This window comes from Triticum aestivum, chromosome 1A (genome assembly GCF_018294505.1).
Source record: "Triticum aestivum cultivar Chinese Spring chromosome 1A, IWGSC CS RefSeq v2.1, whole genome shotgun sequence".
NCBI lineage: Eukaryota > Viridiplantae > Streptophyta > Magnoliopsida > Poales > Poaceae > Triticum > Triticum aestivum.
In genome coordinates this window covers 408,742,124-408,752,776 of record NC_057794.1, presented here as the reverse complement: position 1 = coordinate 408,752,776, position 10,653 = coordinate 408,742,124, and the positions used below count along the sequence as shown (strand labels likewise).

The 10,653-nt window shown below is 43.0% G+C and overlaps 1 protein-coding gene across 2 annotated transcripts; it reads left to right on the top strand.

Moving 5' to 3' along the window:
• Positions 1-539: 539 nt before the first annotated feature.
• On the top strand, positions 540-3,172 carry LOC123053382 (signal peptidase complex catalytic subunit SEC11A). Of its 2 annotated transcripts, XM_044476855.1 has the most exons (8): positions 540-844; positions 1,390-1,502; positions 2,031-2,102; positions 2,245-2,280; positions 2,383-2,428; positions 2,595-2,682; positions 2,778-2,835; positions 2,924-3,172. In XM_044476855.1, exons 1-8 carry the CDS (start codon positions 766-768, stop codon positions 2,972-2,974), a joined length of 543 nt encoding a protein of 180 aa, XP_044332790.1. In that variant the 5' UTR covers positions 540-765; the 3' UTR covers positions 2,975-3,172. The 2 variants fall into 2 exon arrangements, with proteins under 2 accessions (XP_044332790.1, XP_044332797.1); XM_044476862.1 differs by lacking the exon at positions 2,031-2,102.
• Positions 3,173-10,653: the final 7,481 nt, after the last annotated feature.

The following is a 10,653-nucleotide window of genomic DNA, read 5'->3' as shown; positions in this document are numbered from 1 at the left end:
ATCGATAACTGCTCCACATGCAACGTTATATTCGCCCTCTGAAAAAGATGCACCGACATTCAACACCTGCTGTCCTGCATGGAAAACCGGCCACTTTTTGATTTTTGGAATGACCTTGCTTGTCCCTGTTGCACGAACATAGTTAAGGGCCAACGCAATAACAACATGAGCTATTTTTTCTGTAGTTTGTACATCCTCGCCTCTCTGACTAGCTGTCTTCTTTGCCACCAAAGATATCAACAAACAGTTGCGATATTCTGGTAATTTGACTGGTCCAGTGTATGTTCGCTGGTACGAATCGTCACACAATATAAACTCCAGCATAGCTGCTCCTAGTTGATTGCAAGCCTGGACTTTTTCTTTTGACGGGGATTGAAAGCCCGGGCTTACTTTACGGTCAACCAAAAAAAAAACCAAAGATTCAAAGAATGGAACCTACATAGCCATCCCATCCCAATTCAACGAACAGATATGGATTAGCTGACATGGGCCGTGCCGAAACGAGCCGAACGCATTAACACCGAGCTTACCATCCGTCCGATATCTATCCAACGCACTAAAATCCGTCCTCTGACGTGTAGCGAGCCGCGTCGGATCGGAAGCTAATATCCAGCAACCCGCGGGGTCCTGTCTGCAAAAAGGAGTCGAAAAAACGCGGACCTTCTTTCCGTTCCAGTCCTCGCAACCGTGAGTTCTCCGCCGCCCCCTCCCCTCGGAAGAAACGTCGCCGGGAGAGAGATCCCCGCCGAGAGCCAGCCGGGCGAGATGGGGTTCATCGGCGACCAGGTGGAGTCGATCCGGTCGATGCAGGTCCGCCAGGTCGTCACGCAGATCATCAGCCTCGGTGACGCCTCTTTTGCTCTCCCATCTCTTCTTCGTCTCCGCGTACTTGATAGATGTATTTTCGGTTGTATCGCGGCGGAATTCACGGTTAGGGGTTTTACCCTGTGGACCAGTTTGGGTTTTGATCTGAAAGGCGCGGTTCTGTCGTGTTTTCGCGTGCCAGATTGCGGCAGAGAGGATCTGAAGAAAATAGCAATTTGGGGCATTAAGGCTTTTGGGGTTCTTGATCTGGTCCTAAGAGCTTTTTGGAGTTGTTTTCTTGGAAGAATCATACGCACTGAAATGTACACGAGCCACTCCATTGGACTGACAGCCTTAGAGGACTATACTGGGATTTTCGGCCGTGTTGTTTTTACCCTACTACTACTAGCGATATTGCTCCTTGCTTCTGAAAATCAGTTTATAGATTCGTGGTATATAGGGAAAGAGGGGAGCATGGCACCTTACTTGTTAGTTATTTTGGGGTTTTGCTGCTCTTAGATATTGGTAATTGTTGGTTGCAACAATGTTCTCACAGAGGAAGTCATGATTTTTTCCCCATGGCAGGTATGATTGTTACCTCAGCATTGATCATATGGAAGGGATTGATGGTCGCGACAGGGAGCGAATCGCCAGTTGTGGTGGTTCTTTCTGGTAGCATGGAGCCTGGATTTAAAAGGGTTTGTTGCCTACTTATGCAGTGCGAGAACCCCTTAAATTTTGTATATGCATCTGATTATTAGATTCTTGAGGGCCATTTTAGATACCCTCTAATTCGACTTTATCCTCTGGGTTAGACAGGAATTTTGATAAAATACTTTCTAAGTGAACGGACAGAGTCGAATTAGAGGGTGCCCAAGCACACCCGCAAGTGGACATACACATTTGTTTTTGTAATTTGAAGTTAATATTTGACCAATATGAAATCCCAAAATTGCATGTGCAACACATAAAGTGGATTATTCCCATGATTTACTCATATGAATAAGAATATAATTGGCCTCCATTGGGTTGTAAGTGAAGGACTGTCCTATCGCCTTTAAGATCTTGTTCTAATTCATCCAAGTTTCCTTTTGAGATTACTGTTACCACCATGCCATGTTCTCAGTTTTCTGTTTTTATTCCAGTGCCATTTTTGCGTTCTGTAGGCTAAAATGGGTGTTATCATTTGCATAGTGTCCCTGTATCATTAATTATCTGTTTTGCAGGGTGATATTCTGTTTTTGCACATGAGCAAAGAACCTATCCGCACTGGAGAAATAGTTGTTTTTAATATTGATGTAAGTACTCAATTATTGTACTTTGTAAGCCGTAAATTATTAGCTGGGTCATGAACCCATGATTTTGTCCTATATTTCATTGTGTGTGCTTGTATTTGATGTTCAAGACACTAAGATTACATCTGGACATTTATTTATGCAGGGCCGTGAAATTCCAATTGTTCACCGTGTGATCAAGGTAATAAAATTGTGAAGTCATGTGATCAATCACCATATATATGCATATTAGACGTGCAAGTTTTTTCATGCTAGTTTTGAGTTTACTTTTCTCAATGTATAGGTTCATGAACGGCAAGAAAGTGGAGAAGTTGACATCCTCACAAAAGGTATCTGTCATTTTCTGTTTGAATGCCATAGGTTTTTCTTCAGTGATATGCTGACTATCCAAGTAGTTTTTGCAATCCCGGCAATAATAGTCAACAGCTAGCAATTTATAATTTACATTGGGTGCCACTGCGCTGTTGTATCTCAAGTGACAAACTGCCTTTTCAGGCGATAATAATTTTGGGGATGACCGACTTCTGTATGCACAAGGGCAGCTTTGGCTTCAGAAGCATCACATTATGGGGCGGGCTGTAGGGTGAGTGCCTAGAAAATTTGTATCACATTCACATTTCTGCCTTCATACTGGTATAAAATAATTCAGCTGGCATTACCCTTTTGTTACATGAACAGCTATCTACCATATGTTGGGTGGGTTACGATTGTGATGACTGAGAAGCCGATCATTAAGGTATGTTTATTCCTTTTAAGTACTGACCAGCCTACTCCTGAGTTTGAAGCACTGATGAAATGCTAATATGTGATGCCTGTTGCTGCAGTACCTTCTGATTGGCGCACTGGGCCTTCTTGTCATAACATCAAAAGAGTGAAGCTGTCAACCTTAGCACATAGCTTGATCTTGTAGTGCAAATGTAATCCAGGGTAGACCAAGTTTTTTTGCACCGTGTACCGAATGGAAGATGTATTTTTATCTGTTTTGACTGTTGCCTCTGCCCTAAAGAAGCCTAAACCCGTCTCTTATGCAACAGTCATCTTCTCATGGTCTTAACTAATGATTTTGATCTTTATATTGCATTGGGTGCAACAGTTGATATTTTCAGGAAAAGGAAAATCAAATTCGTCGATGGCAGGAGGCGTTCTGTTAGGTCAAACCCGCTGTGGTTTGCTGCAATCTGGTTGTTCCTATTTTTGATTGAGCCTAGAGTTTGGGAATTGGAACTGGAACTTGTAAATATGTGCTGTCTGTGTGTACATGCACAAATCTACAGTTTGATCTATGCTGGCAAGTAACTTGCAAACTATTGCTGCCATCTCCTGGATGGAAATGTACTGTTTCAGATGGATTTGATAACCAGCGAACGTTCTCTGAGGAGCTTGGAAATTATAACTTTTTCATGGCAATTTATATTGTCTGAGGGATGGCAATTTTTTTAGCAAGCATGGCAAATCTGTCCAATTCAGTTTTTTGCCAGGATTTGCTGTGCTTGCTAAATGAATTTGCCATGCTCTCCCAACACAATAACGTTGTCATGCCTCGCTGGACTTTTGAAATTGCATGCTGATCAGGAGGATATAATAAATCTGCACTCAGCTCGTCCAGTCCCGGAAGCTGGCTAGCTAGCATTAGCAGCGATCGACGGATATGACGGGTAGAGCGGATACTGTGTGGATGACGACGGGCAACACACGTCTCGCGTGCGATGCACGGCTCCGGTGGGCAAATTTTCGTGTTTTGAAACTTATTCAAGATTTGACCCCAGTTTGAAAAAAATTCGAGATCTGACCCTTTTACTATCGCCAGAGTCCATGGCGGTAGGGTCTAACAGCCTATCGCCAGGGACTTTGGCGGTAGGAAACTTCGCTACCGCCAAACCAGGCTGGCGGTAGCCTGCACAACCCTACCATCAATGTGCTTGGCAGTAGGCACGAGCATGCATTGTGGTCAATACTTAGAAGGTTTTTGACGGTAGGGCATGCAACCCTACCGCCAGGGACCTTAGTGGTAGGCTGTTATACCCTACCGCCAAGGTCCCTGGCGATAGCAAAAGGGTCAGATCTCGATTTTTTTCCAAACTAGGGTCAAATCTCGAATAGATTTCAGAAAAAGGTCAAAACACGAAATTTAGCCGCTCCGGTGCGAGTTGGTCCCCGATCTAGGGGCATCCCTGCTGGAATTCCGGCGAGTTCGTCCCCGATCTAGGGGCATCGCTGCTGGAATTCCGGCGAGTTCGTCCCCGATCTAGGGGCATTGCTGCTGGAATTCCGGCTGGGTTTTCTCCTCTGGCGAGGAAGGCGGCTGGTCCTCCTCAACCCGAGGACGTGACAGTGGACGCACACGGCTGGCGTGATGACGCGGGTTTTGCCCCTGGCCAAGCTGTGCAGTTCCCGTGTCATATTGCAAAAGTTGCGGCGCATGGAGGGCGGCTTGGTCACGTTGCGAGCCCCGAGGTGAGTAATGCGGCCGAGGGGAGCGGAGGGGATATTTTAGTCCCCCGACTGCCCCGACTCCTCGCATTTCTCCTCCTTGCACACCGCACGACCCGCTCTCTCTCGCTCCGCTCTCCCCCGCTCTGCCACGCCGTGAGCTAGGGTTTCATGATGACCCGCGAGCAGCAGATGTGGGCGTTCGCCGACGGTGACGAGGTGCGGATGGGAAGGCTGAGGAAGATCAACAGGTGGTTTCCGAAGGCGAAGATGCTCAACGACGCTATGGAGATGGCGCGCGACAAGCTGAACGAAGAAGAGATCCAGCGTTGCTTCCCCAACTACGACAGGCAGCCAGCGATGGGGGTTCTGCTTTGGGCAATGCTCAAGGCGGAATCCCCGATCCAGGAGCAGAGGCACAAGTGGAGGGTCTTTAGATCCCTCCGCTACAGTCAGATCCAGCCGTCGCCGCCGCCGATGGAGGTGGTGATGGGGCTGCCTGCACCACGCTCATGGATGGCGCCGATTGTGATAGAGGAAGACGACGAGGAGATGGTGACACCAAGGAGGAAGCAGAAGAGGGCGGTCACAGAGCTGCCAAGGCGTTCTCCATGCTTCCCCAGGCGTTCTCCGCGCCTTCGTGCCCTTTCCCGCCTCCAGTAGGGGCCTCGCCGGCCGACAACCGCTTCTGGCTGTTGGCCGGGGAGGTTTCCAACGAGGAGGGGGAGGGGGTGTCTTCTCCAACTTCGTCAGGTATGTGTGGATCGAAATACCTGACCTCTACTACGTCGATTGATGTAGATGAGGTTATTTTGGGGAGATTGGGAAGAGCAGAGAGGAATGGAAAAAAGGAAAAGCATATAAGAAAAATTCACAAACTCCAAAATGATGAAAATGGAGAAAAAGAGAATAGAGAAAAGGGAAAGGTTGAGATAAATAACAAAAAAAACACAGGGTGGGATTCTAGGAATAATGAAGTGGTTGAAGCCAAAACAGTTCAAATGCACATGAGGCATGGAAATTTCCAGCCCATTGTTGTATGGTAAGATGAGGAGGACCTTGACTTTGGTGAAATTTACATTAGAAATACTCCGATCATACCCCACATAAGGGGGGAGGAGAGGGATGGAAAAAGTGAGGATGAAGGAAAACAAAGGAGAGATGGATAACCAGGTTTGGTGGCCCGGTAGGTGAAAAGGTGCAAACTGACCTGGACTTGGACTTGTCCTACTGGGCTCTGGAAAGCCCAGATAAAGAGAAGGCCCAAGTCCTGGAGGAGTGGGGTGAGCCTATAAAAAGGCAGAGACATGGAGGGAGAGAGAGAGAGCACTGATCTAATTCTAGGGTTTACCCCCCAGCCGCCACGAGAGGAAGTAGAACACATGGCTGGAAACTTTGGGAGAGGTTTTGGAGGGGGGAGGACCAACAGAGGAGGAAGATTTGGTGATTCCAATGTCAGAAAAATAGGGCAATTTGGTGGAGGAGATAGAAGCAGATCCAACTCCTCTGAAAATTCCTTCGATTTTCATGGCAGAGGGGGGGAGGGCATTCGGGATTTGGGTTCAGCGTTGGAAGAGGTATTGGAAGCTCAAATGCACCCAGTGATGAATCTGGGGGGAGCAAGGTTTGGCAGATCAAAGAAGGAAGAAAAGACAGTGGGGATAGAAAGGAAGAAGTTGGGAAAGGGGAAGATGTTGGGGAAGATCAGAGAGATGGCAGAGATAAAGGAGAGGGAAGCATGAATTCTAGTTAGTAGCAACAGATCCTGAGTGCATTACTATCACAACTAGTGCAGGGAATGAACAAGAATGGGATGCTTGTGGAAGATAGTGGGAAAAATAAGTCAATGATGAGCTATGGTAAAGAAACAGTCAAAGAAACTAATGCTGGTGAGGAAAATGTGCTGAAGAGAGCAAAAGGCAATGGAAATAGCTCAGGAAATGACTTCAGGAATCAGGTGAGCAGTGGGGCTTGGCAACAAAATATGAGTGATGATAGGAGTAGAAATGATAGGTTCAATAGACAGGTATGTGGAAAATGCAAACATCCCAAGCATTTACCTAGAGATTGCAAAGTGGGGCACTGCTTAATTTGTGGTAGGGATAACCACATTACCAGAGCCTGCAACTTTCTAAAACAAATGAAACCAGTACCCAAATATGTTGAATATGCTTTAAAAGGTCTAGGAGTGTTGCTGGTGTAGAGCTACAAGGCTGTCTTAATTGCAGAGCATATAAATCCTTTAGGAGTGGTGATCATTAGGAATGGGCAGATCAATGAAACTGAGCTGATAAAAGCTCTCAATGAAATGTTTGATTGGGGATGGCAATGAAGAGTAAAGGAATATGGAAAAAATTGTTATATGATGAGATTCCAAAATAAAGCAAAGTTGGTGGAACTAGCAAAGTTCAATGACTTCAATCTGTTGGGGACTGGTGTCATTATAAAGGTACAACCCCGGTCTCTTGATCGTTTGGCAATTGGGAAAATGCACACTGCTTGGGTGAAATTTAAGAAAGTACCAGATTGCTTTAGACATTTTTTTTTGAATGTGTGAAGTGGCTGCTGTTGTAGGGCCTGTGTTAGAAATTGACGTGGACACTATTAATGAAGAAAAAGTGAAAGTGAAGTGTGGGGTCAGGGATGTGGGGAAGATCCCTTCCCATGTGGAAATAACTTCTCCAGATTTTCTAATGTTTAGAATTGGGGCAGAGCTGGATAAGGTGACTGAGATGGGCTGGTATAAGGAGGAGAGAAGAAAATCTAATGGTGTGTCTGAAATGGAAGTTGGGGATGATGAGGAGGAAAACAGGAAAAGAGCAAAGCTAACTGGAGCTGAAAGAAGAGGGATGGCTCTGGGTAGTCTATCTCTGAAACAAATTGAGGAGATTGACAGAAAAAATGAAATGATAAAAAAATCAATAGAGGAAATCATTGGACACTTGGACAAAAGTATGGCTGCTGAAAGAGGGAACATGCAAAAAGAAATGGATATTATGTTCAGAAAAATTCAGAACTTAGAGAAAGAGAAAGCCAAAGAAAATGCTTTGTGGGACAAGGCTAATAAGAGGATAAAAATACTTGAAGAGCACACAAAAAAGTCTAGAGAACATGATTGAAAAACAAAAGGAAGATATTTTGAAGTTGGAACAGGAGGCTGCAAACAAAGAGCAATATGAGATGGAGCTGGCTAATCTAGAGGTGGAAGACTTTGAAAAATAAACCCAAGATAAGAAAGAGAAAACTGAATCTGGAAAGTATAATGAACCTACTGACTAGAATGCAAGTCAAGAATCAGTAGGGACTTTGGGAGAGAGATTGGCAGAGTTGCATGGGATGGAGGTGACAGAAAAAAATGATGAAGACAAAGAAATTGAATTGAAAAGAAGCTTGAGGAACATAGGAAAAGAAGATCAGAAAGTGGAGGAAATGGCAAAGATGAGGGCTGAAGAAAGAGATAACTATGGTAAGGATACCGATTTAAATTGTGCAAACTCTTCATTGTTACACATTAGTTCTCTAGTTGGAATTGATTTGGGTTCCATTGATATGATAGATAAAAATCTAGAGATAATTAGAAAAATGAAGATAGCAAAGAGAGAAATATATTTTCAAAATCAGATGGAGAATAAGAAAGAGGAGGAAAGGAACAGTAACATGGGGGAGGAAAAAAGCAACACACCAGTGTATATTCACATTGGAGATGTGGATTTAGATTATCTATGCTGAGACTTAGAGCATTCAGATGCTGATTTAGAAGAGCAGCAATTTGTGAAACTAAGAAATATATTCTTAGGGAAAAAGGGGAAAAAGAATGGCTCACCAGCATCAAGCTGTGTGGCGCAATCTATTGGGATTGATGTGCTCAGGAGAAAAAAGAGAGCAAAAGATTATAAAAAATAGGGGGAGAAGGGGAGAATTATAAAAAGTAAATATTTTCAAATAGATTCACAATGAGAGGGATTTTTTTGGAATGCGAGAGGTTTGGGGCAAGATCACAAAAAGAGATATGTTAGAGAATTGATTGTGGATCATAGACTAGACTTCATAGGGATTTCAGAAACTATTAAGAAAAAAAATTGAAAAATGAATTACATAATTTTTGTGAGGGGAGGAATTTTGATTGCTGCTGGAATGAGCCTAGGGGGATGTCGGGAGGGATCTTGATGGGAGTAAATCAGGATAGGTTTAATGTAGAACACATAGAGAAAGGGGTTTACTTTGTGAGGATGCTGATATATGACAAAATTATCAAAATGCACTAGAATTTAATTACTATGTATGGAGATGCACAGATTGAGGGAAAAGCATGCGTCCTGGCAGAGTTCGCCAGAGTCTATCATGACAACCAATTACCTTGTTTGGTGTGTGTGTGTGGGGGGGGGGGGGGGGGGGCGATTTTAACATCATTAGAAATGAGAAAGAAAAGAACAAACCTATACACAATGAGCAATGGACATTTATGTTCAATACAATTATTGAGCCGATTGGATTAAGGGCTTCCCTTAAATGGAAGAAAATTTACTTGGGCTAATAATTTGGCTGATCCAACCTATGAAAAATTAGATAGGGTTTTAATGTGCCCAGTGTGGGAAGAGAAATATCCTCTAACTATACTACAAGCTTTTGCTAGGGGGGTGTCAGATCACACACCTTTTTATTTGGACGAGAGATGAACAACCAAAAAATACATATTTAGATATGAGAATGCTTGGGCCTTGAGGGAGGGGTTTAAGGAATTGATACAGAAAACTTGGAATGAAAAATACTTTGGAGATATATTAGAAAGGTGGCAACTCAGGATGAGAAATTTAAGGAAGAAGGCAAAAGGATGGAATAGAAATGTAGATGCCTGGTATAGAAAGATAAAAATAGATATTGTCAAAAGATTAGATGAAATAGATAACAATAATGAAATTAGGGGAATAACTATGGCTGATAGAAATGAGCAAAAAGAGCTCAGAGAACAACTGAAAAGGGTGATGATGCAGGAGGAGATTAAAATAATACAAATATATAAGGATAAAGAAATCACAGAGGGAGATGAAAATACAAGATATTATCATTCCAAGGTTAATGGGAGGAGGAGAAAAAATAGAATAATATCCCTAGAACAAGGAGTGATAGAAGGAGAGGAGGAACTGATGAAATATATTACTAACTTTTACAAAAAATTGTTTGGACACCCTGAAGAAGCCCAGATCTCAATGAGAGACATGGAAACTAACAAGATTAGTGATGAATATAAAGAAAGGCCGATGTGCCCCTTCTCACTAGAAGAGATTAAAATAGTGGTGTTTGGAATGAAAAAAATTAAATAAAAGCCCTGGACCAGATGGGTTCTCTGCTGCTTTTTACGAGGAATTCTGGGATTTGGTGAAGGGATCTCAAAGCTCTATAGAAGAATTTCTTAGAGGGAAAATTAACATTGCCAGGTTAAATTATGGCATCATTACATTAGTGCCAAAAACTAAAGATGCTAAACAAATTCAAAAATTTAGACCTATATGCTTGTTGAATGTTAGCTTCAAAATCATTACAAAAGTTTTAATGAATAGGTTAACAATGTGTGTGCCCCCTGTTATTTCCAAAACCCAGACAACATTCATTAAGGGGGGATACATCATGGAAGGGGTGGTGATCCTGCATGAAGCTCTGGACACTTTTCTGAAGGAAATATGCCCTAGAGGCAATAATAAAGTTGTTATTTATATTTCCTTATATCATGATAAATGTTTATTAATCATGCTAGAATTGTATTAACCAAGAACTTAGTACATGTGTGAATACATAGACAAATAGAGTGTCCCTAGTATGTCTCTACTAGACTAGCTCGTTAATCAAAGATGGTTAAGTTTCCTAGGCATAGACATGTGTTGTCATTTGATGAACAGGATCGCATCATTAGAGAATGATGTGATGGACTAGACCCATCCGTTAGCTTAGCACTATGATCATTTAGATTGTTGCTATTGCTTTTTCCATAACTTATACATGTACCTATGACTATGAGATTATACAACTCCCGAATACCGGAGGAACACTTAGTGTGCTATAAAACGTCACAACGTAGCTGGGTGATTATAAATATGCTCTATAGGTGTCTCCGATGGTGTTTGTTGAG